General features: G+C 46.4%; 2 protein-coding genes across 6 annotated transcripts; one reads left to right on the top strand and one right to left on the bottom strand.

Moving 5' to 3' along the window:
• The first annotated feature begins 5 nt into the window (after positions 1-5).
• Positions 6-19,829, top strand: LOC144174677 (TBC domain-containing protein kinase-like protein). The gene is made up of 25 exons (XM_077703474.1): positions 6-209; positions 384-578; positions 681-747; positions 820-934; positions 1,008-1,081; positions 1,166-1,274; positions 2,176-2,245; positions 2,309-2,364; positions 3,945-4,006; positions 4,103-4,239; positions 4,551-4,680; positions 6,192-6,291; positions 6,354-6,400; positions 7,155-7,251; positions 7,320-7,454; positions 8,056-8,118; positions 8,909-9,086; positions 9,173-9,256; positions 9,365-9,450; positions 10,208-10,244; positions 10,330-10,491; positions 11,355-11,467; positions 15,252-15,397; positions 16,223-16,379; positions 19,648-19,829. The coding sequence occupies exons 2-25, from the start codon at positions 386-388 to the stop codon at positions 19,777-19,779; spliced, it is 2,550 nt and encodes an 849-aa protein (XP_077559600.1). The 5' UTR covers positions 6-209; positions 384-385; the 3' UTR covers positions 19,780-19,829.
• On the bottom strand, positions 19,785-27,860 carry LOC144174678 (uncharacterized). 5 transcript variants are annotated; one of them, XM_077703479.1, is made up of 4 exons: positions 27,654-27,860; positions 23,968-24,242; positions 22,746-22,889; positions 19,785-20,801 (listed from the first exon to the last, which is right to left on the bottom strand). In XM_077703479.1, exons 2-4 carry the CDS (start codon positions 24,112-24,114, stop codon positions 19,785-19,787), a joined length of 1,308 nt encoding a protein of 435 aa, XP_077559605.1. In that variant the 5' UTR covers positions 24,115-24,242; positions 27,654-27,860. The 5 variants fall into 5 exon arrangements, with proteins under 5 accessions (XP_077559605.1, XP_077559601.1, XP_077559604.1 ...); XM_077703475.1 differs by having other exon boundaries at positions 19,785-20,819; positions 27,654-27,859; XM_077703478.1 differs by lacking the exon at positions 27,654-27,860 and adding an exon at positions 26,677-27,177 and having other exon boundaries at positions 19,785-20,819.
• Between the last annotated feature and the right edge of the window lie 130 nt (positions 27,861-27,990).

Genomic DNA, 27,990 nt, shown 5'->3' with positions numbered 1-27,990 from the left:
AACTGGCGTACGGGGAAGAGTTATCATAGTGCGTGTTTGTAGTCTACAGAGTTACAGCGGTGTAAACACACGCACACCACCCATACAGCGGGATGGAGGGGGCGTGGGAACCAAGGGAAAAGTTTGTCAAAACGTGTACTTCGTGACTGCCCAAGCGATCGCTCGTTGTTCGTTGCTCTGTGACCAGGGGCAATCCGCGCACACTCACGGTATTTATGTTTGTTGATTTACAGCCTCCTTTTGCAAACTAGACTGAAAATGTACATTACGGTGCCAGAGTTTCGCCTCTTAATTAACGATCCATTCATAGACAGGAACATGATGTTGGGATGTTTGATACTGAATTTTCTTTATAACTTTCTTATTTCGTACTCTTGTCACAGATATGTACTCGTTGAAGAACACCACACTTGGAGCCAAAACATTCTTCGCATCATGTCATGCGAAAGACACTTGCGGCAACAACGGATTGCCTCTAACACCAAATTCGATCAGAATCCTTGGCCTCTTTCAATTTTTGAAATGCTTGTCCCATAAGAACCTTTGTACCTATTTGGATGCATTCCGTAGCAAGCACGGTAAGTATGCCAGTGTACTGAATTTAAAGATTGGTTCTGTACAAATTATTGATCGCTATATATATATATATGTGCTGACTGTTTTTACTCTTGGATTTCTAGAGAGGCTTGTGATTGTCTTCGAACACTTCAAAAATGCCCTGCGAGACGAAATCCCAAAGAAAGTGCCGTACGTATTGTCCACTTCACTAACAATTCTTTTGTGTAATTATGTTCCAAGCCTTAATTTCCTGCATTTCAGTGTTGAGGGGATCAGCAGGATATGCAGGGAAGTGCTAGAGGCACTAGACTACTTACACAGCAGAGGCATCGTTCATCGTGCACTGTCCCCCAGTTCGATTCTCCTCGATGAAAAGGTGGGCAAGTCAGCTTAAAAAATAAATAAATAAACAAGCAGATCTTCTTACTTGTGCCCTCGTGCGTTTGCAGCAACAGGTTAAGCTCGCAAACTATGGCTTGTGTCACATGACCGAGAATGGTCGAACAGTGCCCTTTCCACTGGGGTAAGCAAGCCCTTTGTACAGGATGCTACTGCAATTTATTGCTGAAACGTTATGCACATGTTAATCCTTGCGTTCGTGCTTCAGGACGCCGAAGTACCTCGCTCCGGAAGTTCTGACGCAGGAAAAGCCATCGCTTCAAGGGCCCAAGGCCGACATCTGGTCCTTGGGTATTATCACCTTGGAGCTTGCCCTGGTACAAAGTTTCCTATTCCTTAATGAGTGAATTTTGTAAGAAATATGTCTACGACATTTTTTTACGTTGAGTGCATTTTGTTACCAGAAAGTTGTGTGGTAAAATACAAAGAAAGCTAAGTGCAATACTGTAGCCGACCGTTTTTTTTTTCGGACCCCGAAAATTCGGATTTTCCTGAGGAACCACCAGTTGTCTTATAGGAGTAATGACTCGCAGATTTTTCAGACTGCTTTTTTGTTCGAAATATTTTTCGTTTCCCTCCAGGTCCGAAAAATCGGTCGACTCTTGTAAATGAGTGTTTTACATGTGTGTCTCTTCACTGTGCCTCTTCCGGCATTAGAGGTGGCAAGATTGGTGAGAGGCCATCCTGGAAATGCAATAACACAGACAAAGGGAATGTGTTGCTGTATTGCTTCACTCGTCCCATATGCCAAGACTGTGAGCACGACCACATTAGGCAGTACCGAAGGCAAAGTGCGCAGTGACGAAATATGATAAAACTGCTGGCGGATCGTGCCCTTGTACCTTTTAATTTTTACCTTTTTTACGATTAACAGTGCCACATGTTGGCCACTGCAAATAGTGGACATTCATCCTGCGTAAACGTGTCACAAATGTTTCAGTTTCTGGCAACACACTCTCAAAAGTGCCCTTGGTCAATAGACATCCGCAGTCCCAGGGAAAAGCCAGTGGTGATAGTTTTTCATTGTTGCGATTAACTCTGATAACACTACTCCTTGCATGATACAGGCGAAGTGCATGCATACCAATAATAAAAAAGATGAAACGAGGCTTATTGAACAAATAAAAAAATTAAAATAATGACGTTTTGGGAGTGCTATGACCGTTTTGTTTACAATACCATTGCTGTTTCAAGATCACATTGTCTTCATTCCTTTAGGGCCAAGAATTATGGAAAGGGGCCAGCCTTGAAGAAATTTTCACGAAACTTTTGAGCTGCATAAAGCAGGGTAATAGCGTCGTCTTGTGTCCCACACAATGAAATCGTGTTAATTTGAGAATTCTTTTTGCAGATGGCGATATACTCGTCCTTCTGGCACAGTCTGACCCACTTTGCACTAAACTTGAGGTAATTATGCTTATATTGTTAACTGTAGGCGGCCTGTATGTGCTTTTTTACATGTGCCCCCACTTTGAAGATCTGTATCGTGGGAGTATGTATGCATACTGTCAGTGAAGTCATATGTATGTATGTATGAAGTCTGTGCTATTGTAAAATGAATTAATTGGCAGCAGCCAAGAAAGAGTTTTCCTAGACAATGTCCTGCTTCCAAAGCCTTTCAGTTAAGGTCATAGAGGGAAGGAATGCCGCGCAAGCAAGAAAACATGTTACACCTTGGATAGTTGGCATTTGGCTCTTTAGACAGGAACATTAAACTTAGTGATACGAGGTTAAATTTTATGCATGAGTATATATGCCCTACCATTTAAGATCTATGTCGCGGGTATATGAAGCTCGGCGACATGAGCTGGCATAGTGCCCAGAATGAGGCCAGTGGTGCAACTGTTATGGTGAAATAATTAATGTAATTGGGCAAAAAAATAAGAAATAATTAAATAAACAGTGAGATAAACAGTTACATTAAAGGGACCCTGCAACAATCTTTGTGCAGCGCAAGTAAACCTGCGCGACGGTTAGATTATACTGCCAGGAATACCTGAGCCAGATATTACACGTGCACATGAAACAGTAGGCGCATGAATCGCCGTGAAAGACACGGAAAAACCAGTTGCGCTTTCTTCAGTTCTTCTCATTATGCACCCCAGGCGTGGCCTAAACGACGTCATTTGGGCCATGGCTGTCCTATTGGCTGTCGCTGGTCAACTTCGCGGCTTATTTCTCGCATTTCCTGTGACGATCCGCCATTGTCGGCGCTGTGTACCAACCTCTTCTATGTCTGAACCTGTACACATACTTTTGGTGTTTCTTTTGTGTTTTGAGTGCACGCAGAGTTTGAGTGATGGACTCAATACTTTCCTTTCAACGAGACCACTCGACAACAAACGTTTATTGCTTCAAAAATGCCCTACCAGCCTGAGTGCTTGCTTGCGAGCAGGCAGCCATGCCTGCTTTTTTGTGGCACCAGACCGGAAACAGACCCCTCCACGTTGTGGAGAAAAGGAGAAAACTCACCGGCCTGTGATATATCGAAGGCCGCCGAACAGAACGGCGTGAGCCGCCTCCCTCTCTGGGAGAGAGTGCGCAGCTTTCGTCGCGTTGTCTGCAGTCGAGTTGAGAGGGAACAATTATGCGCAATTTCTCGTCGCACGTAGTTTCGATTGATAGTGAACGGATTTTCATAATTCTTGCGGGAGGAGATTGCTGGGACAATAGACTTTCTGAAATACATTCCGAGTGGTCGATGGTAAGTGTTGCAGGGTCCCTTTAACAAGAAAGTAATTAGGTAACCAAGCATTGCAAAAATGAGAGAAAATATGCTCATGCAAAATACAGGTTCACTTTGTGAAGCGACCTCCCAATTTTTTTTTTTTTTTGTATTTTGCTCTTGCTGAGCAACTTTTTTGTGACAGGGTTTCTGTCAAGCTGGATCCATGTCTTTGGAAGCTTTCCTCTCAAGGAAGCTTTCCTCTCAAAGAAATTATTTAATCAAACTGAATTAAATTCACCCTTAAAATTCCATGTCACAGGAGCTAGACCCGGCACTGAAGTCCTTCATCTTATCATGCCTGAAATTTCTACCCCGAGAAAGGTAAAATTTGCATAAAAACACCCTTGAATAGCAAAAGAAAAAATGCAGAGGATTGCTGTTCAGGCTGCTTACCCTTGTTGTTTATTCAATGCAAAGACCATCAGCAAAGCAACTGCTGCAACACCCACTAGTTGCATCTGGAAGAATCGTCGAAACCGCACCAACAATGCATTCCGGACTTGTGCCACTGCGTTGCGAGTCGCTGGGCCCCCTCAAGATTACGCCGTTCTTTGGTAAATCTATGACCTCTGGTTCTTTAATTTTATGAAACAGGTAACGTGCCCGAAGGAACAGTTTCAGGGATAATGAAGGCATCATAATTATGTTTGTCTGCTACGTAACTTGAATCACTGCCTGCCTTGTTTGGGGACTTTAGTGCTTGCAATACAAAGAACACATCCTATACACTTGTCTCACAGCTGAATGTGACACTGCGAGTGCAGTCTGAGTTCAAATGTATGCATGCATGCATGCATGTGTAGTGTAGTGTAGTGCAGTGCAGTGCAGTGTGTGTAGTGTCATAGCCCTGTGTTAATGTTTTCAGGGAGCCCCCTGGAGGAACGTCCTCTCCAGGAGCTGTACTCCTTGTGGCGCCTAGCTGGCGGTGATGCAGAGGCAGAACTTCGCAGACAAGGCTGCTTGCGTGCCAAACCCCCCATCTGCACACTGCCATGGTACTTCGTTCATATCCTTTGTCCTTGGTTGTACTGTTTTCCTTAACAAAGAAAAAAAAATTGGCAGAAATTGCTTCGTAAATCTTATCTACGCAGCTATGAACATCTTGAGAATTATTTTTCTCCAAAATTTTAGGGCAAATAACTGCACGTGAGGCAGTCAGGAGACAGGAACAAATATAGGAGCTCGCAGAATTCAGATTAGGAATGAGAAGTGGTGCTGCCAATAGATTACAGGGCCCGCGCTAAAAAAAAAAATAAAGCATTTACAGTTTGTGTCTGCACTAGTATTAAAGGGACACCGAAGTGAGTTAGTTCCATTTTTATTTGAGGCTTCATAGGGGAGTTTGATCCTTGTAATTGATTGTTTGACTGAAGTGAAAGCTCATTAATTTGAACAGTACAATTTAATCCGGCCAGGCCTCATAGAAGCCCATGTGTAAAAAAGCCCTTTAATTCGGATGTGACCAAGTTCCTCCTTGGATAATTTGAACTGTGCACCACCGTGCGGGCAGCTTGGCATCTGGAATATGGCAAGATAAATGCATCCGCTGTTTACACGCAAGGCTGCATCGCCCCCGAAAAGGAAAGAATAAACGAGAGATCAGGCAAAATCGGGCAAAATCGGTCTAGCACCCCCATATGGCGGGCGTTTTAGAAGACATATTTCTTGCGGAATATGTCGGTGGGGACACAAGTGCAGTGGTGTGAAGACGTCACTTAGCATGTCACAAGTGCAAAATCTGTCAGTGTCAGTGACGACAAGAAAGAGAAGGACGCAGCACCAGCGCAGCCATCCGCTTGGAAGTCATGGCTAGGTTTAATTCTGCCCATCTATTCTTCAGTTTTGAAGAAGTCGAACAGGAGGCCTTCAGCTATGTTTGCTCATTAAAGGAAGTGGTTGTAGATATCGCCTTCAAGGAAGAAAGGCAGTCTGCAATTATGGACTTTTTCAAGCATCAACTTGTTAACACGGCTAAGTGCTTCTCAACCGCCGTTTAATATCATCACTCTTCACTGGTATTAATTTGAACTGAGACGGCTCCACTGTGCGGTTCAAATTACCGAGCTTCCACTGTATTTTGTGGCAGAGGAGGAAAGACCATGTGCAGTTTGCAGCGGCCACACCAACTACTGTTGCGATGTCAGGCCAGTTCACAGTGTATTTTTTTGCTATAATAGCCATCAAGGTGTTTATTTTCACCCATTTCGTTGTCAAGGTCGACTTTTTGTTTATTCAGCCACAGGTTTCACATAGCCCTAGGGACTTGCCTAGGGGTTGCATTAGTGGACATCGGCAACTCAGTGGGGAGGATTACGCCATTTTCAAACTTTTTTTTTCCATGAAAAAATTTACATAAATTGGACTTGGAAACTTGGAACGTGGCCTTCGCATTCTAGATCTAAATTCAAGCAAAGCAGTGATGTTTTTTTTTTTTTTTTTCCACACTACAATCAACAGAATGAAAAAAAAAAAGAAAATGGCACCCCTGTTTCTCTCTTGGTTTCAGCATTGTGCTTCTGGAGGGAGAGGAGCTTGGACAGAAAAAGGATGCCGTGTTTTTCTACGACGACACCATTGTGCCCCTGCCCACAGAACAGCTCTGCCAGGTGCCCCACTCAAGAGCGCACTTGTTGTTTGCAGTGCGTGATGCAACCCGTGTTCATTGCAGAGGCTGAAAGGGATGGATCCGAACCTCTACTATCCCCTGATAGAGAAGTAAGTGCTGCTCTGAACTGCTGGTATCCTCAATAACAGATACCAGAAATAAGGGGGCAATTTCTTTTCGAAATGAATTCGTAACAACCTAGAATATGTGGGAATGCAAAATAGACAGAACCTAATCGCAATCCACTCCTTATCAGTGGGAACTTGTAACATATGTTGGAACTTGGGTAGTATGTTATAATCTGCTATTTATTGATAGGAGGAATGGCTGGCATGTATCTCTTCTGAGTAAAGGGGTTCTACTTTTCAGTTTGTCATACCGGACAAAAAGGGAGATGATAATAGCACACTAAAGGGGGGGTGGGGGGGGGAAGAATGGTGTACCCATTCATAATTATTGTTCTTATTGTCATGGAGTTCAGAACCTGGTAAGGGAAATAATAACCCATGACTTGCATATGTATTTAAAGGTCGACAAATATTTTCTGAAAACTGGATGCGCGTCATTTTCTACAATAAAAACGTTGAGTAGTTTATGAAAAATTGTGGGAATAACAGAGAAACGTTCAGACGGATTTGTCTTTTGAGGTGTGTGGAGTATCCACTGCCAGCAAGCAGTATTCAGCGCCAATGGGGAGGCTGTAAGATCAAATTTAGTTCCATTCTAATGTGTTCTACTGTGTTCTAGCTTGGTCGTTCTCGGGTGGAGTTAGTTGAGTGTAGATATTCTGCCGATCAGGTTGCACTTCAGTTTGCTCATGTTTTAGTAGAATCGATCAAGTCTGAATCGAGCACATCCTTTTAGTGGAGAAGATGCCCCAGGCAGCCCAAACACCAGTGGTGACTTGAGCAGCACCGCAGCCCTACCTGTCGTCATTCGTGAGAAGGACATAGAGTACCAGGTGAGGCTCCCTGGACCACGCCAATCTAAGTGTGGTGAAGTGGGCACTTATTTTTATTTTAAACGCAGCTGCAGCGTGTTATCTTGTACGACCGACTCCTGGAAGCCTATCCGTACCAAAAGCAGCGAATTATCCGTGAAGCCAAGTTGGACATACCACCGCTGTACAGGGCCCACATCTGGTCAGCGTTGCTCGATGTTCAGGTGAGAAGTGGGAGGGGGGGGGGGGGGAGCGGTGGTGCAGTATTGAGTCTAGCGCACCATGTGGCGAAAAAGCCTGGCTTCATACGGCGCTCGAGCTAGCTTGGACTAAAAGTTGCTCGTTATCGTTATGTACAACAGTCTGCTGTACAACAATTTCTGTGCATATAGCTTGCGGAGATGCAAGAGCTTAATAAGTGACCCTATAATATTAGAAAATATTGCCACCATAAAAGCGGTACACAAATTTGTTTCACTCTAAAGCCACCACTATGAACCGCTCAGCGGCCCAGGCACTTATTGACGTTTTATTAGGCCATGATATTTGTCTGCAAAACAACAGGACGTTGAACATGAACAGCAAATAACTTTTTTTAATATACTTGTCTGCAGTATATAGCTTTTGTCTCAACGTAATGTCTGGCATTCGTACACCTACTGTACAGTGCACAAAATGCAGTAGCTGTACTGTAGGTTTTCTGCATTGAACATGACATTGGCCATTAGGCACACTTTATGTTACTTATGGTGCCACCTCATAGCAGTCTCTTTTCAAAGGTCAGGACTATACCGTCATGCTGTAAATCATCTTCGTATGATGCAGGGTGATCTGCTACGAGAGTACGAGGCTATCGACAAGGAAACACCTACTCCTACAGACAGACAGGTATGTTGACAAACAAAGCCCTCTGGATTTGTGTACTATCATGCTCACGGACTGTTTTTACCTTCAGAGCCAATAGTGTAGGAACAAGGCAAGACTAGACACGAGGACAATTCAATACAAAAGTAGTACTATTATCGTTATATGCTGTCATTACAATGCAACATGCCAAGCTGAGTGGCTGGGATATGAGGAGGAGGAATACGAGGAGAGGGAAATGAAATGTAATTTGGAAAATGCTTTTGTTTAGCATTGTTGTTATTTTCAGATTGTTGTTATCTTGATTGTTGTTGATTGTTAGATTGTTGTTATCTTTAACAAGCAGGGCCAACTAATGGCATACCAATAGTTTTCATCCTGTCCTTGCACTGCTAGTGGTGCTGTGTTGGACCATCAATAGACAAACCATGCTGTTTTTCTCAACTATCCGAGTGCATGTAATACTATAACTTCAGCAGTAAATCTTCTGAGTTATGCAATTTGAACAGCAGAGACAGCCGTGGTACCTTGTGTGGTCTTACGAGAATACTACTGCATTGTTCTTGCAGCAAACCTGCGCAGCCGCTGTGAGTTACTCATACTGTTCTATGCTCGTGAATGCGGGTTTTCTGATAGTTAACCCTAGTTAACTGACCTTAGTTAACTAACTTTAGTTGCGGGTGTAGCGGCTGTGCTTCTCTCTCACTTGCGCTTGTTGCCCTATCTGCTGCACTTCATTTCATTTTAGGACACCGTGACTATCCCAGTTTTCTTTTCCGCCCTTAACTATAACCGTGTTAACTATTGCTTCCAGATTGAAGTCGACATCCCTCGTTGCCACCAGTATGACGAGTTGTTGTCATCACCCACCGCCCATGCCAAATTTAAGCGTCTCCTCAAAGCTTGGGTCATCAGCCACCCTCGCTACGTTTATTGGCAAGGATTGGATTCGCTGTGTGCGCCGTTCCTGCACCTTCACTTCAACGATGAGGGTGAGTTTGATGTGATGTGGGAGCGCAAGATGTGTGCAAAGATAACAAACACTTCTTTCACGTCTTGTTACTTTTTTTTCTTGCAGCTGCCGCATATGCCTGCCTGTCCACATTTATTTCAAGGTACCTGTACGACTTCTTTCTCCAGGACAACTCCCAAGTTATAAAAGGTGAATAAATTGTATCGTTGTTAATAACGAAAGAGTCCTTTAAAGAAACGCATGACCTCCAGTGTATTTTTCTTGTGAGGAAAGTGAGAAGTGCTTGTGTTCTTGCAGAATACCTGGCCGTCTTCTCACACCTAGTTGCCTTCCACGACCCGGAGCTGACAAATCACCTTGACAGCATTGGTTTCCTGCCAGAGGTATGATACCATCTGGCTGAAATTGTATATATTTGTATTATTTTTGTATTGCACAGTAAGCTCCCATTAACACGAACTCGAAGGGACCGTAAAAATTCGATCGTATTATCAGAAATTCATCTTAAGCAGAGGTTTGCTGCATTGTGGACTTTACAAGAGAGCAAAAATATTGTTCGTCTTAACCATAGTGTCCGTCTTAACCGAGTTTGTCTTAACGAAAGTCCACTGTATTTGCATATGTGAAATCGTATAAAATTTGCCTGGTATAGAGCTAAATGTAAGCGTAATGAAGGCATACTTGGTAGCAGAAACTGACCTGCCGTGGTGGCTCAGTGGCAAAGGCATTGCGCTGTTGAGCACGAGGACGCGGGTTTGATTCCCGGCCACGACGGCCACTTTTACGATGGAGGCGCAAAGCAAAAACGCCCGTGTGTACGAGATTTCGGGGCGCATTAAAGATTCCCAGGTGGTAAAAATTAATCCGGAGCCCTCCACTACGGCGCGCCTGTCTTGTGTCGGTGTGTTAAATCCTACTATGAATCAATAGGTAGCAGAAACTGCATTAAATTGCGGATTTTTTATCAAGTTGAATTAGTATAGGGAAATGAAAAAGCAGTTGTTGCATTGCGAGTTCTCAGTTTAATCGAGGCTCGTCATATTAAGATTTTACTGTGCAGTCCTTTTTCGTTCCTGTATGGCTCAAAGAAGAGTGCAGTCTTCACTGACCCCTCCTTTTCTCGTTCTTTTCTTCTGGCAGTTGTACTCCATCCCGTGGTTTTTGACGATGTACACGCGTAAGTCTCCCCACCTGCGGTCTTCTTTCGAAGTGGAAGCTGGGCAGGGGTTAGATCAGTGCGCATTTCTTTCCCTGGGGCGCAGACGTCTTTCCACTGCACAAGATCTTCCACCTCTGGGACACTCTGCTGCTGGGCCGAGACAGTTTCCCGCTGTGTATTGGCGTGGCTATCCTGCAGCAACTTCGCACAGACCTGCTCTCATTTGGCTTCAACGAGTGCATCCTCCTTTTTTCAGACATGCCCGGTGAGTTGGGAAGAGAAAACGGAGCGGCAGCACGATGCAAAGCACCGGCGTTTTCTTGTTGGCTTGCTGCTTTTCAAGCTCTTTTTCGTAATTGTATCACGGTAGCCACGTCCTGTTACGTACACAGAGATGCTCCAGAATATTATGTATTCGCGGTAGTTTGTTGCTTCCCTTGGTAACTTTATTCTAATGGGCACATTTGATTGCCGTGCTGCTGAGCTCAGCAGACTTGAACGTACTGTGCAGGCATGAGTGCCGTGCAGTGAAGCAAAGCTGAAAGTCAGGCAAGTTGGTACATTTATGGAAACAGTAACACAATACAAAAGCATCGTGCAAAAAGAGAGCGCCCTAATCAGTGCTACATAAATATTGACAGTTTCAATAAACCCTGCAGCTGACAGTTAATGCGTGTGTCATATTCTTCGCTCCTGTCATATGTTACTGTGTGCTATTAGGTTTCCCTATAGCCAAGCAAATTTGACCATCAGAGTAAAGGCAAATTAGGTGTTTTGCAAGGTGAGGGTTAAAGCTGAGGGAATGGTGGCAGTGGATAAAAATGAAGCTGGAAACTAATTTTTATTATGATCAAATACAATAAAGTGTCTTTTTATAATTGATGAGCATATGTCATGGAATGAATGCACCTTTCCGATCAAGCCCTCTTTCGAAGTGCAGTCTCTGGTAGCTTGCTCGTCGCTGTAACATGGGTATTCCAACACAGGGAAAGACTCCATTCAGCTATTGCAATAGGACTGGTCTGTTGCACCACAGCAAAAAGCAAGCCAATCAGGGCTGTACAGGTGTAGGCTTGGCCGTATTTTTACTCTCTCTCTTCTTGTTTTTTGCCCGTCCAATGGCAACAGAGATAGACATACAGCGGTGCGTCGAGGACTCCATTCGGATCTTCTGCAGCACTCCTCAGAGCTCGACGTTCAGAGCCCATGCCAGGCCTGGCAGCCAGCCACAGGATTCACTGGTGAGTGTATCGCTGTGTTGCTCAGCATTGTTGTCACTCAGTTTGTTTTTAATATACCTATTGCACATGCAGCATCATGATCATACTGAGTGCAGTCTTATGCACAGTGGTGAGAGAGTCCAGGGTGGGAAATTTGACGGCATGGTTTATTGCGCTTGGCAGGGTACAGATATGTTTATAGAATTTATTGTTTCTGCGAAGCCAGAATTTTTGTTCGCTGCACAATAGGGGTCAAAGAAAAGTCTGCCTCAAATTTACCTCCTTCGAGTCGCACTTGCCCACATCAGTGGCTGATATTCTCATACAGTCCACATTTTTACTGACGGCTTATCTACGCCTCTCTGGTGTTCATCTGGCATCTTTGTTTCATCAACCGGCCAAGTGCTGTCCTACCGTCTTTAACGTATAACCTCATCCACGTCTGCCGAGCTTCATGCAGTTAAACAAGCCCTCCGCTGCATTCTTCGTCAGCCATCAGCAGAATGGGCTATATTCACAGACTCGAAGAAAGTGCCACAAACACGACGTACCAGCTGCTTCGGCCTTCACAACCATGTGTCTCACGACGTCGCCTACCTGCACCATCTAGCCTACATTGCCAGGCACCGCGTAACCCTGCAATAAATACCTGCCTATTGCGGGCAATGAGAAATCGGATAGGCGGAGGGCTACAACTGCAAAATGTAAGGAAAGTTTTCTTTAAAAAGCCCGAAGCCGCAGTGTTAGTGAAGGAGCTTGCCTTAGAGGAACGACACTGCCTCTGGTCTTTCCCTGAAACTCAGCACCCCTTCCTGCACCATATAGATTCTGACTTCAGAATGAGGTTACGAGAGCAGATGCCACATTGTCTAGACTCTTTTCCATTGGTTGCACCTCAACGCAGCACTGACGAACTCCTGCCGCCATCACCTCAGTCAGATCACACATCCTTATTGTGACAACTGTGGATTGCTGGAAACAGTTGAGCACATCTCGCTAGAGTGTCCATCATACAGCCAGGAAAGAAACCATCTCACACAGGAGATTGAGTGCTTAAGCTATGGATCTATAATTTTGAAAGCTCTTCTTGGACTCTGGCCGTCTCCATCACTCCAGCAAAAGTGTTGGTCGCATTACTCGATTATTTACAAGACATTGGCATTGCAGAGATGATTTAAAACTAAATATCCTCATCCTGTGAGACCATCTGGACTTGCACATCATGAACACAAAGCCTTATGTTAACTTTTTTTTTACCTTTTCCTTTCTTTTCCTCTCCCACCGTACCTCCTGTAGGGCCTATATTGCCTTCTTCCCATCCCCACAGAGTAGCATGCAGGCGGTAGCATGGTGACAGAGCGCTCTGCTTTCATTTAATAAAGAGCTCTCTCCCTCTCTCTGGGTGCATGTTTTCATGAAACTGACTGCAACAAAAAGAAAATTTTGCTATTTACACCTAAACGCATCCTCGCTCTGTAAGGGCACCACTCCATAATGTTTTATTACTCTCTTGAAGGTTTTCTGCACCAACGCCTCAGCAAGAGAACAGCATATAGGTTCGAGCTAGTTGTTACCCCATTTAGATCACCGTTAAGCGCAGTGAAGAAGATGAAGCATGTACAAGACAAGAACTGGCGCGTGTCTTTGTTTTTTACGTCCTTTGTCTTCTTTGCTGCACTTAGCAGTTATTTAAAGAAAACATCTTTTCTCTTTAAGCATTGTACACCCCGCTTCTTCTTTGCAACTGGTTACAGTGAATTAGAAGGGCAGGTATAGCCATGGCCTGTATCTAGGGGCCAAAAAAAGAGTTCGCTGAAGCTTAAGTTTACTTAAAGTGAAGTTAATTTGGCCAAAAACATTTGTGGTGCATTGTGCAGAACCACAAGGCACCACATGTCAGTGTCCTGCAAAACCAGGTCATTGCATGCCACCACCATGTCCTGGTTTACAGACATACAGAATCTGCATTCCTTCATGGTTTAGATGTTCGTGTTATGCTCCCACTAAAACAAAGTCACAGCATTCAGGAATTCAACACGCAAGCATGCAGACATATTGTGTTAAATGTTAGTACAGCCGCCCAATTTTTTAAATATTGCGGGAACATCGAGCGACGAGTAGTTCAGCACCTTATCACGGTAGACAGCGGTGAAGCAAGCAAGGATAGTTCGCAGTTCGCATACGCACAGCGATCCTGCCAGTGCAACTGTCGTCTGCTAGGCTGTTCCTGCAAGCACGACACAACCCCTTTCTTCTGGTAATCAGCTGCCTTGCCGTGAACATGGTGGATGCGAAAGTGCCGTCACCGCCTGTCAGTGAAGATAGCCAGCTGATTATAAGGAGATGGGGTTGTGGCGTACTTGAGGGAACAGCCTGGCAGACGATGGTTGCACTGGCGGGATCGGTCTGCACATGTGAACTACTCTCACTCATTTTGCCGCTTTCTACTGAGATAAGATGCTGACCCACCTGTCGGTCGACACTCCTGCGATATCATTAAAAAATTGGGTGGCTGTACACCTGTGGTGTGTGATGTACTGGCATTTGGAAAATGTTAGCTCATTTGCACTGGATCAAATGGCAGTTTAGTGAAGTAGACCAAAGACTTTGTTCGTCTGAAAACGTTGCAGTTTGAGGCACCGAGAGTACACACCACTGGGGACCTCCTTTTCCTGTAGTGTGCAAGCATAGGCTTTGTGAAAAGTAGGAAGTCAAAAGCCTCACTCTGTGTATGCTGTAGCAGCTCCTGAAGAGCTTTCTTTGCTTTTTGTATATGCAGATTTTAATGCTGTCCGGGTAATGCTCTCCGATTATGTTTAGCAGCTGCTGCTACACGCTGTACGTGATATGACCACACACTCCCGAAGTTTTTTCTTGTGAAGCCCCCACACGCCGAGATTTTTGTCGAAAACCTGTAGCCCAAGCTGCTTGATAGCGAAAGCAGTGGAGTCCCCCAAATCTTTTGGGTGCATGCACTTTCTTGCTGGCGGTTCAAAACTGTACCTGTAGCTTTGGTTCTATAGTTAGGCCAGTACCGTATTTACTCGCGTAATGATCACACTTTTTTTCCAGAACCTTTGATGCAAATTTAGGGGTGCGTTCATTACGCGGGGTAAATTTTTCGCTAAAAACTTTTGAGAACAGAAACGGCAAGCAAGTAACGGGTCAAAATTTTTACGGTAGGTCTCATGAACATAATAAAAATAATAAATAAAAACATAATAAACTTCCGTACACCGCCGCCAGCCGCTTTGCAAAGTGACGCAAAATGCAGTGTTTTCATGAATTACGGAACGCGGAGGAACGGGCTTGCTGCGAGGTGACAACGGGGCGACCTATAAGTGGCTGCCGCTGTCACAGTGCGGGACATCAAAACAGACATGGGGCCGACGCAGCAAGCTGGGCGCATTTTTTTTCTTTGTCTTGTGAGTACATTATGTGCATTTAGTGAGGCTTCCTCATCAATATTTTACGCATGCTTGCCGATATCGCTAATATCGGCAAGTCTGCGGCAATAACGTACTCGTGCGCTTTGAAAGGGAAGGAAACAGAGGTAAGCATGATCGTCATTAGCTAGACTTGGCACACATACCACATAGTGCTGCGGCAAGTTCACGGTGCGTTCATTGCGCGGGAAATTAAAAAAAATCGAATTTTGACGACAAACTTCAGGGGTGCGATCATTACGCGAGTGTGATCATTATGCGAGTAAATACGGTATTTTGCCATTTTGACAAAAGCAAGCGATAGTGATAGCTATCACTTGTGCACGGCTCCTCTTCACCACGACTGTCATGGTCTGCAGGGCATGTCTCCGGTGCCATTGGAAGAGCTCAAGGCTGAGTTGTGCCCGCGAATCTCAGCCCATGACCTGCTGGGACTGGTCGAGATGTCCCGTCGAGACAGCTCCAAAGTGCGCCTCTTGGTCATCGATGTGCGGCCACCGGACGAGTATCCTTTGGCTAGTCCATCTATGCGCAACACTGCTTGTGTGGGGGCTTTGAACGATTCTGTGGAATTGACGGACAGGAAAGCTGCGGTTGAAATACGAGGTGTCAGCAATGAGTTTTGTCAGAGCAGGCGAATCTACACTGAAAAGACATTTCTGAAATCACAATATGCACTGGGTGCCAACAGTAGTGTCTACCAGGGCAGCGATGCTAACGGCTTAGAATTTCACCATTACTTTTAAGGCATGAACTGCGACTAGATCGTGGATAGGGAACCTCGAAGTGCACTTATCAACTGTACATCGTTTTTGGCAGTCGTCATAGCAACCGTAAAGGAGAGAGAGGGGTGGAGGAAGTGGTTGCTGCAAGTTGTCTCCCGAAAAATGTGTGGACATTTACTCTGTGTGCACAGTGCAAAAAAATAGTACGTAAAATATTGTTAAGTTAATTGGGGTGCGTGGGGTGTATTGGGGGCGCAGACAGTCCTGCACTGCCCACAGATTGGAGCAACAAGTTTTGGTACTTCTTCCAAAGTTGCTGCTCATCATTGAAGCAAGGCGGATTCAAATATGAACTTTGCAGCTTTCGTATGTCAAATGGACCGGCACTGATCACGCCTCCCCCCCTCACCTTTGCACCTCATCAATCTTGAGTCATGTGCCTTAACTAGGTGCACAACTCAAGCCTAGCCATAGCTCGTGTATCTAGTGCAGTTGTTGCCACGTCTTTTTTGCATTACCGCGGAGGTGACGCCGAGTGTTGTTGGTTTTTCACGTGGCGTCTTCTTCATATGGAAGGATGTAAGCACTCCTCAACTGCAGCACAGGTACCTGCGTGGCACCATTCCAGGGGCCCTGAATGTGCCGCCAGGGAGCGGTGAGCCCAGCCAGTGGCCAGAGCCCGTGCTGTCGGCCCTGCAGGTTGCCGGCCGCATGGTCGTCGTGGTGGCCGGCAGCCAGGAGCAGCACAAGACTGCTGTCAGCGTAAGTCACTACGGCACACCGTGCAAACCAGCATTCTTCAGTATACACCAGTTGCAGAACTCCACTTCAAAATCGGGGCCAGGCGAGCACCCTGCTTCGTTACTCCCGAGGGGCAACTGTATTGGTGCACCACCTAGGGAACAACAACTGAACTTTGCTAAACACTTACCGAATACCACAACTTACAAAAAAATAAAGCTTACTTTCCAAATTAGGAAACGTTAAATTAGTTAATGTTTACATATGTTTCTACAGTTTGTCTTTTGCAACTTATGGCAACAGCCACGTGTGCTTGAGGACCATACTTCAACTGTTTGCCAACAGATGGTACACCTGTCCACTAGCTCCATGCTTGCCTGTTTTGTCCCCTAGGGCATAGAGTTTCACACAATAATAACTAGAGAGGAATCTGGCGCTGCGATCGTACGCCTCAATGGGCGTGATGGTTAGTTCTGGATTCATAGTGGCGTTCGATGGCTTGTGGAAGTTGCTATGGATTGCAGGCAGTTTCGTTTTCGTTTTGGATTGACATGAACGCATTTGCCTACGCAGGGTGTTGGGAGAAGCGATCAAAAATACGTTTCTCCTTGAACTGCATGCCTCGCGTGCACTGACGCCGCCTTGAGTGGAATGTTTTATAACCAGAGTTGCGAATTGGGTGGTTATAAATTCATTGTCGCACAGCGAGCACAAAAACACAAATGACGGCGCTCTGTGTGGCAAAGTTGTCTGCGAATTGGGAGTTGCGGCGCTGCTCATTCGGCAGAGCAGTGTATTGTCAAAGCTGACGACGGTTGCGAATCGCTTGGAACAGCCACACATTTCGTACGAACGCTGGCTCTTACGGCGTAGAACAGCAGCACCGGCGGCTGATAGGAATGCAGCTTGATAAATGTCCCTAATTCAGGCAAGAATAGCTATTTGGTAATTGGTTTCTTTTTTTTTTTTTTTTTTATGAGAACAAAACTTTTCTTAGTATTACAAACTACAAGCGCCGAAACTTTTACAAATAACTTCTAAAGAAGTCAGAGTCCTGCTGTAGTTGGCGGCAAATGGCAAACCTGCTCCACAAACCTCCTCGACTCCGCGTCTGCTGTTTATTTAAACGCGCGGTTCTATTTCATACAAAACCAGTTTTTGGTCACTAACTTTCTTGTTTGTCATGTAATTTACAAATGGAGAACTGGGCAATAAAAGTTTTTTTTGTAAAAAAACACCATTTGCGCAGCCATAGGCTTGTTTCGATCCTACGCAATCCGGTTCCAGAACTACCCATCATTCCCATTGAAGCGTAACCGCCACTGCCATGTTTGCGTTGACACTAGCGCCAGTTTCCCCTCTAGTTATTTGTATGAAACTCTATGCCCTAGGGCAGGGGTGAACTGCGGATCACATTTTGGTACATGGGGCCTATGGGGAGTTGTGCAACTAGTGTATATTGAGTAACTGTGAGTGCAAACTGGGCCCGTTTGAAGCTCGGTTGCAAGCAGTTACTTCACTCCGAGGCTGCACTGTCATGTGTCAAGTTGTCACACCTCCCAACTGTCATTTGTGACATCTTGGCGAGGAGAAAATGGAGTTTGGCTGCCAGTTGCTGCTTACATGGGCACATATATCTGCAAATGCTGCGCAGTCACCACTTTTTGCATCAGATCTAGTGGATGTGCAAATGCGTAGAATTTTAATAATTCACAAGCACCGTTAGCCGGTTGACCGAGATTTGCCGCACACTTTTACGATTCTAAGCGTTTGAAAAATAAAAGTTGGCATCACTGTGCGCCTTTCTGGCTTCGCTGTGCATTGTGGAGGCTTTTTCATTGCCAGACATGTTACACTTGCATAAAACAAATACGCAGCAACTCTATTGAGCAGGTAAACTGAAGAGTATTGAAAGTGACACTGATATTAGTCAACCCCACAAATGCTGTTTAATGGGCACAAGCAGTTCAAAATTTCGTGTTTTAGCTTGGTAGACCACCTTAGCAAGGATGGTGAAAAAGTTAAAGCAGAGAGCTGTACATGAAAGTCCATTGCAATGGCAGCCCAGGTTCATTTGCCATCGATACTACAACAAACTTCATTAGTTACTGCCTAGCAGTAATCAGGGCCCATGCAGAGGATGAAGTGTACAGCTGTTTACTTCAAGCGTAAGCCTAAAAAGGAAGATCATTTCAAACAAAGATCATTTCCAGCAGCCAATTTTTTTCTTTTTGCCTGCAAAGGCCGACCAATCTGCTAGTTAAAAACCTCTCGAAATGCTTTCATACCTTTGCTGGCTAATTTGTTTTAACAAAAAAAAAAAAAAAACACTAATTGGACTAGATATGCATTTAGGTTGAAGCTGTGTGACGAGTGTACGGTTGTGCCACTTGCTTGGGGGACTAAGCTTTCACCATGCACCTATGCAAACACACTTTTTGGACAGTGAACACAGCATGGAAGTATGAAACACTTGACAATATCCATTTTTGTCTTAAAGAGATGACAAGGTGTATCTTGCATTTACCACATTTTGCACTTTCCTTCTTGGTGTAGGAATCAGTTTAGAAGATGGAAATGGAAGGGTTGTGAGGTGCAACACAAGTTTAAGCTTGTTGTACAGTTGCGAGAAACGAGTGTTCCTTTCCTTTTACATGTGTGGCAGCTAGGAGACCACAACAGACTTTGATAAGTGGAGGCATTTCAGCAGCCATGGCTCTAACAATCCTGCCATCTTTCACAAACAACTTTCCTCAGTTTTCATGCCGATTTGTTAAAAAAGACAGTCAGAGGAGATGAGTGCCCAGATTAGAGAGTGCTTGGTGAAGAAAAAGCCTTCCTGTAGCCTGAAATCAGATCATTCAACTATACAAAACAGTCCGACCACACTCATCACCATCGCTGCCAAGGCCTTTTCCAACGTCAACACATTGCATATTCACGCATCACCAATTTATTTAGTCTAAACAGCATCATCCATAGCCAAAAAAAAAAAAAAAAAAAGGGAAACGCGCGGGGTGCACACACAGTCTTTCCTGGGTTGCCTCGTGTTGCTGCTGCCGCCTTCCAGTGTTGTAGGGCCACTTCACGTAGCCAGGCCTAACCAAGTCCCCAGGCTGGAATGTGAACCCAGAATATCAAACTCGCACGACAACAGCACAGGCGTTTTACACAGGCCTCGCTCTTGCAATGCGGAGGAGCCATTCATCAGCCAAGCACAGGGAGAGGGAGGGGTAGTAGTCTATGAGGGTGGCACGGCGTGCAAGCGAGGAGGCCTGCTCCCCTGCAGGCAGCCAACGGACTGGTGCGGTGGGGCCAGGCGCGGGTGTGTCTGCTGCACGGCGGCGTGGGCTCCCTGCGGCGGCGCGCGGCGGGCCTGCTCCTGGAGCTGCCCAGCCAGCAGCAGCAGCAGCAGCAATAAAGCCACTACTCGTACACCACCTCCTCGTTGGGGTTGAAGGTGTCGATGTACATGTTCTCCTTCTTGTGCATGCGGCGCACGTGCGAGCGCAGGTTGTCCCGGCGGGCCGAGCGGTAGCTGCAGTGCGGGCACAGGTGGGGCTTCTCGCCCGTGTGCATGCGCCGGTGCTGGATGATCTTCTTGAGCTGGATGCTGGCGAAACCGCACACGTCGCACACAAAGTTCTCCCCGCTGCGGTGCTTCTTCATGTGCTTCTGCATGTCCGCCTCGGTCGAGCGGTCCTTGCCGCAGATCTTGCAGCTCAGCTTGACGGGCGCCAGCTTGGCCGCCCCCAGCACGTGCGCCTTCTGGTGCTTGCGGTACGCCTTGTACACCGTGCACGTGTACGGGCAGAAGGGGCAGCGGTACTCCTCCGCGTTGTGCCGGTGGCGCTGCGGGGGCGCCTCGGGCTTGTGTCGTTTCTTGCCGCACGGGTGGAAGCCCTCCTGCAGCACATGCTTCATGATGTGCTTGTCCAGCTTGTCCCGGCGCGGGGACATGTACGGGCAGGAGGGGCACGAGTACAGCGGGCACAGGGCCATCTCCTCCGACGAGGCGTAGCTGGCGCCGCTGTTGCGCGACGCCTTGCGCGACACCCCGTGGTGCATGCGGGCGTGCTTCTTGAAGGCGCTGCGGCTCTTGAGCACCGCCCCGCAGTCCTGGCACTCGTAGCCCACCTCCTCGATAGGCTGCAGGGCGGCGGCCGCCCGGCAGTCGTCGTCCAGCCCGGCCCCTCCCGAGGAGGAGTGCTCGAAGAGGGCCTCCTCGACGGCCATGTCGGGCGAGGGCCCCACGACCACCTCGCCGCCCTCGATGATGTCCTCCTGCTTGATCATCGAGTTGGGCACCAGGATGATCTCGCCGTTGGCCTCCCCTTCCTGCAGCAGCATCTGGCTGCACGGCGAGTGCAGCGTGGTGTGGTGGCCCTTCAGGCCCCCCAGCAGGCCCTGGCCCTCCAGGCTCTCCAGGCTGCTCAGCGTCTCCTGCAGGCAGTATACAGGCTGCGAGTTATGCAAGATGACCGTCCTCTCACTCGTCCGCTCGCCACACACACACACACACACACAAATCCTAGTTGAAAGCGCTACTGCGAGGTACACTTGCCGAACAGCATACACTACGGCAATATCTGTCACTCGAGGCTAGAAGTACAAAAATCCAGTACTACATGCAACAAGCTTGTTGCCAGTGGCCAGAAGTAGATAGGGCCTTTCATGCGTGGACACTATGGACAGCTTCATTCTCCTCAGTACTGTGAAAAGCCACAAGACAATCGAAGATTACCTCCTCCTTCAAAAAAACAAGAATGCAGGCTTGTTTTGTCAAATGAACTTTGTTCTGTTGTAATTTCACGTTCAAATGTTCTAGTCCATTTAGGTTAAAATGCCACAAGGAGACTGGTAAGTGCTACCTTGAGTATAGTGCGTTCAAAGGTTATAACAAGTTTTTGTGTAAAGGATTTTTGCACAAGCCAGACTGCCGATTTGTTAGAGCCGATTTTTTCCTCTACTGTTACAACAAATATCGATATAACAAACTAATTTACTGCCCCTATACCACTTTATCGTAGCGAGGTTCAACTGTAGCTACCAAAGCCTAGGTCTCTCAAAGAAAACGAGTTGTACTCTGCCTTTATGGTCACTTTAAAGTTTCCTGCTCAATATGAGGAATGAGCAAGCTACAAGAAATGAAAAACAGCGAGCACAGACTACCGACTGGTTCATTCGCTCAAAGCAAAGACTGCATATACCAAACGATAGTGTGTCAGGATAACTAATGATTAATGGCACACATCGAACCGCTGAGAGGTGGTTTGTCGGGTTCTTGCGGTAGAGTGAGATCTTTAATTAAGAAGTGCTAAAGTCTAAATGTGCCTTTAACTGGAAGACTGCAATTTTCAAAGCTGCTTTGGCTTTCGTTTGACGGCAACCAATGTTTTGTTGGGAGATAATTAAAGCTGGCATTTCTATTTCGTTTCCCCTACATTTTTATGCGACACGTATCAGCATATCGTGAAAGGGACCACCTGTACACAGTCCCCAGCCAATAAAGCTGCTGCTGCTGCTGCCTGGGAGAGGGCTGCATAAAGTACCCACACGATTTCACCTGATAACCTGACTTTAGCAGCTGACTCCAATATTTGAACACCTACATACATCTTCTAGCTGTACTTTTTTCAAAAAAACTTTGCCATCCCTTCCTAGAGGAAGTTGAGAGAAGGGTGAAAGGTTTCTGACATCAAAACTGCATCAAAACCTTCGCTGAAGGTGCGTCCAATCAATTGTCAAACTTTCAACGCAAACGACGAATGAACCCATGCGGTAATTTTTCGCACACTAAGTAAGCGCATCTGCGAAAGATCTAAATGTGTACCGACACGCGGTTTATGAGCTATAGGTATACTACTGTACTCCTCCTCCATGATCGATGCATGTATTATCTTATCTAGAACCGTTCCTTTTCCGTGATCTTCATGTAACCATTTGGCACAATGGAAACTTGGTTTCACACATGCACCGTGTGTCCGGAGACATTAGAGCTTTTTGGTCAATCAACCTGTCTATCGGGAAATGCGCGAGTTTTTTTAACAGGACGCCAGCGGCCCCACTACGAAAGCTCCAGCTAAAAACGCTTGCACAACCTCCACCAATACCGTTTTCCCATTAGCGACAAAGTGTGTGGGCAGCGATACCTAATTTCAGTTTTGGCGTTCTGGGCCTCAATGAGCAACTGCTGGTGCGAGTGGATTATTTTTATTCACAGCCATGAAACCTATTAATAAAGGATACCTTGTCGCTACACTTTAAACTGATGCGTGCTTGCATAAAAACAATGACCCTGCCATACTTTTGCAATGGACCAGTGGTAGACATCTCTCTAAGCTCGCATTGCCTGCAGAAAAGCTCGGAGAAGGCTTTGCTGCTTACCTGGTGCTTCTCTCGAGCCAAGTCCATGTGGATCACTTGATTGGTGGGCAGCACTTTGTGCATGTCCGGACTGTCGTCGGTCACGATTTCACCCACGATATCGGGCCCGATTTCATCGCCCTCCATTATGATCCCATCAGGGCCCTGGAAGACAACAACACACAGCATTCTAGGTCATGTTTTGGTCATGATACCAAGACCATAACTGTGATGCTTTTGGCAACAGACCATTTCTGCAGCATTTCTGAACAAGACGATTGTAGGCCATGCTACAAGAACTGCTTCACAAATGCGGATGACTGGCCATGAAGCTAGGAACTGTTCCAACAAAACAGAACAAAACTGATTTTCCGCTATTACTGGCCCTATGCAGGAGCCGATACAAATGACTATCTCCAATTAAGACAAATTCTTATCCTGCCCTGCTTACAGACTTTAACCCAAGCATGGCCATTTCACCTTTGAAACGTTTTGCAATTCAGTTCTATGCAACCACGCATGGTGCTTTGCATTGCTTTACACAATCATTCCAAATACGTTCACTGGACAACTGTTAAAACTTGCTTCAGTGCCTTCTCAAGCAGCAGGGCTATGACCCCTCTCTAGATGAGGATGGTACTGGGTAGCCAAGCAGGATCAGCTTGATTGTTTTCAGAAGAAAGCGGTACGTCGTCTGCCCCTCAAATGTGAGGAGTGATTCAATCCACCAATTAAATGAGGAATGTCCCGCTGCTTATGACGGTGGCAGGCGCAATTACAGTTCCATCGTTGTCTTGAGGAGATGGCTTATCTCCAAGGCCACACTTCATGGGGGACAACGCTCCATCATCCAGCAGAATATGGAGTGGAATCCTGATGCCTCTCTTCAGCAGACAATCAACAAGAAGTGGATTGAGGTGAGCGAGTGTGTCTGTGTGTTTGTCGGGCAATCGAATAATTTCACGGACCGACCGATTCCTTCTAAAGATGAACTGAACTACCTTGCATTTTTCCACTCAGTGCCAAACATACAAGTGGGGGACTCATGTGCTAAAGCTACAACTGGGATAAATGAGGTGCAACACTCTAGAGGGCCAAGGATTCATTCAGGCCACCTCTGGTTTCTCTGCAATGTGTCCTTCTCTAGAAGCGCACTGCTTCCTGCTCAGCAGTTGAACGCTGCCTCATCTGGTACACTGCCACAAAGTAGGAACCACGAGAGCTGCGTGTGTGCGTGACGTACCTGCGAGTAGATGAGGGTGTTCATGTTGATGATGGAGGAGGAGGAGACGACCGAGGCCGACACGGGCGGCAGCATCTCCTCCTCGGTGCCCAGGGTCTGCATGTCCTCGGGCACCACCTCCACAAAGTGGGTCGCCGCCTCCATCATCTTGGATCCGCGCTCTTCCCCTCAGGGGCCACCACAGGAATGCTTCCGTTCCATAAACTGTTACGCCACGGCCATGGCACCGGGCGCAGTCTTCGCTCCTCTATCTACAGCGGCCAGCAGAGAACAACCTGCACCAAAGGGGGAATCACCAGAGGTCAGTCACACAGGCTGCCTTGACAGCAAACAACAACACAGCCCAGGCTCCCAAGGACAAAGCAGGGGTGGCACACGGTACATCGGTTTGGGAGCAGCCAGGAAGGCCGTTTGGCAGGGGGCTTCTTTCTGTGGCAGCCCCCTGCCAATTATGTTGAATCTATTTATCGACTATATTAGGCATTCTACCTTGCACTAGAACCTACTCCAAACCAGGAACACGGTTCTACTATATCTGGAAGTTTGTAATAGGCGAAGTAATCTACCTTTGGACCCAGCGAGTGCACCGCGTTGCATCACTGTTCAAAGGGTAAAGCTCACGCAAACAGTTGAAGGGGATCAGATAACAGGCCATCACTTCTGGCAGTGTTAAGTGAACTCGCGGTAGCATTCCGTAAAACAAGCCGTTTACCTGCATTTTTTCTATCAAACAGTGGTTTCAGTGCTGGCGAAGCAGAACATAGCTTTGTTTTTGCCCGTCCCGGGTTAAACAGTGGTTTCAGTGCTGGCGAAACAGAACATAGCTTTGTTTTTGCCCGTCCCGGGTTTGTGAGTTGCGTGCCATAGACTCCGTAACGAGAGCAAGTTCGAAGGCATACTTAATGCTGGACCTTCCTCCAAATAAGCAAAGGTAACCTCAAAGTTCACAGGCAAAAATGAGCAATTACCTCACCTCAGAGGCGAACTGAATTAACAAGTGAGGGAAAAGCTCAACACAACATAGCTGCATGTTCAACACATGCAGCTATGCTCGTCAAGAAGGAACGGCGAAAGTAAAGTACACCTTTAATAAACTGCAACCTTTCATTGGAATATTATGTTTGCGATGCGACACAAAAAAATTTCCCTCACACTTGGTTACCCTTCATTGACTGTGGTGCAGCGACCAGCACCGGCAAACAGAACCGTACAAATACAACACAAATAGGTCCAAAGTGAAGGTGGAGAAGGCGCGTAGTGCCGGCAGCCTTACAGCTAAGCAAAAGCCATCTTCCATAGCCGCTCTTAGTCTCGATGAAACAAAACATAACCACATTGAAGCTGAAAACGCGATGTTTCAGCCACGGAGCATCACGCCGGTCGTATCTCATCACCCCATTTGGGCTCTGTGGCACAGGACGGCGCTGATAAGTGAGTTTGGCACAATAGAGGCGGTTTGGAGCAGGTAAAATAGTTTGCCGTTTAACAGCGCAGCTGTTCCACCCCTGACAAAGCTAAGAAAAAAACAAGGAGCCCTCATACTGAAGAACTTGGCTTATGTGCAGTATGTTTAACAAAAAATATTGGTTATCTCACTGAACTGCACCAAAACGGTCTGCAATGAAATAAATCGAAACATATGTTATCAACTGCTCCAAAAGGGAGAAACATCTGGTACTACAGAAAGAGATACCGATGTAGGACACGGCCGGAAGGACCTTTTAATGAAGTAATACTAGAAGACCAAGCAAGGAAACCAATGTTTCTTAGAACGTCCATAAACCTGGCGGTGCATGATGGCAATTTATTCAAATGACAGGAGAACAAGTTTTTTGAAGCATTTCTTCACTATGGGGCTGTGACTGAACTTCAAATAACCTGAATAGACTGACAGCCCCTTTACTAATCAACTTAATGTGGCTTATTATCTTCGAGTATTGTATTCGAGCACCAAACGAAAAAGCGTTGCGCTCAAGTAAAAACTTTCACGAAATGACAGTGTGAAAACATTAACGTGACTGTGTTTTGTTGAAGCTACTCATGTCATTGCCTGAAAAACTTGTTCCCACATAGTGACCCCTCTGTTACAAGTTTTTTTTGCACTTTGGCTCTAGCTTGTGCCACACTCCTTTTTTTTCTCCGCAGGTCTAAAAAAAGCAACGTCTCACCGATCTTATCGCTTAATTTAATCTTAACAGACGCAACAAACACTCAACTAACCTACTTTCTCGTTTATTGACATCGAATCCAGTGTGTCTTGATAAATCACTGCGCACTTACAAACCGCATCATAGCAACATACAAAATTGCGCCGCAAACGTTTTTACACATTTAAACGCAACCAAACAATAGGCGAACGCCCTACGGACGGCCACTTCCATCCAAACCTATAAATAAAAGCACTGTCAAACTTGGCGGCACGCGACGCGCCTGCAAGAATGATACACGCTTTTAAAGAGCCTACGACGCGACAGCTGAACAAAAGCTCTGGCAGTTTTCGCCGTCTTCGAACTACGACCGGCGTGCTCCGAACTGACGCCAAACTACGAACTTCACGTAACGTTGAATACAGAGAGATGCGCAGCAGTACCTTCGCACGTCATTTTTCACAGAGGCGCGAAAAAAAAAAAGCAATGCGAGGATTGTACGCAGTCGGCTCGACAGCGGCGAAAGAAAAAAGCGGTAGCCAGGAGGGGAAAGTGAACCAACCAACCCTGTAGAAACGCACCAGCGGCCCAAAGCCATGCCGGTCCATCCACTTTTTTATGGATGTGCTCCCACGGGGCCCCCGTCCCAGCCACGCCGGGAGAACGCAACGCGGCGTCGATGTGCTCCCCAGCCTCGCCGACGGCGCAAATTGCTTCCAGTCATGCCCGGGAGCTCACGACTTCGCCGGACTGCTTCGCTGCTGCCTACTAGCCGGCTTTCTCTAGAGCTCGAACAGTACGTTGGCTCGAACCTTGTCACCAACTTAACGAAGGCTCGCGGGCACCGGAACACAGTTTTCCTTTTTTTTTCTAGCGCGTCCAACTCCGCGGGACGCGACGCCCGCGATGCGCGAACCCGACCGGCGCAATGCGAAAAGCGATCGAGCACGCGGGGCGAACAAAGTCGTAGCTGCCCGCGCACTCCATGCGCGCCGAGACAAAAACGTAAAAAAAGCAAGCACGACGCTACCGCTGGACCGGTGACCTCAACAAACAACCAATAAAAAGTTCCGCAGTGCATGGCTTCCATACATTCTCGTAACCAGTCTTCCCCCTCTTTTTTTCGTTTAAAAATGTGTTTCCAACTACTCTCGCGCTGCGACAGCCCTTAATCGACCAAACGTTTTTTTTAGCGTTGCTGGCTTATCACTTTATTTTTTTTTCCTAGGCGTGGCGTAGCCGCCACTGCTGCGTTGAGTCAGTGGCGCATCGCGCAAGCTGTCCAATAAAAGCTGCCAACATACGGACACACAGGCTCGAAACGCATTAAATCCACGCCAAATTTCATGAACTTCTCTCGCGGAGGCGCCAAGGCTAGAATACAGCTTTCGACGGGCGCCTGCCGACGTTACTGTCAACCACGGCAGGGTCACACAACGCGAGCCGACGAGCAACATGGCGACACCGCGAAAACGTCGCAACCGAGACAACTTTAGGCTTACAAATACTTTGGCCTAAATTTAGGCCTACAGGACTTACCACAGTTTAGGTCGATGAAGCTGCAGACGTTGTAGGCAGTGTCTGTTCGTTCTTGATTCGTAGAATAACCTAGAAAGCCGACTGTTTTTAATTAATGACGGATTTCAATTTCTTTGATGCGACCCACGCTTCCATTCAGAACGCCATGTTCCTTAAGCCTTCTTCAAGGGAAAAGGCCCGCAGCGCACTGGGATGGCGCATTGCGAGGACTAACTAGGCTTACTAAAATTTTAACAAATGTGATTTTTATAAAATTGCGATAAAACTTTATTTCGTCAAACATTTAATTATTATTGCAAGCACTTATCCCGCTAATATGTGTTTGGATTACATTGAC

This window comes from Haemaphysalis longicornis, unplaced genomic scaffold (assembly GCF_048455015.1).
Source record: "Haemaphysalis longicornis isolate Haplotype H1 unplaced genomic scaffold, Haemaphysalis longicornis Haplotype H1 scaffold_3, whole genome shotgun sequence".
Taxonomy (NCBI): Eukaryota; Metazoa; Arthropoda; class Arachnida; order Ixodida; family Ixodidae; genus Haemaphysalis; species Haemaphysalis longicornis.
This window is presented reverse-complemented; position numbering and strand designations above follow the sequence as displayed.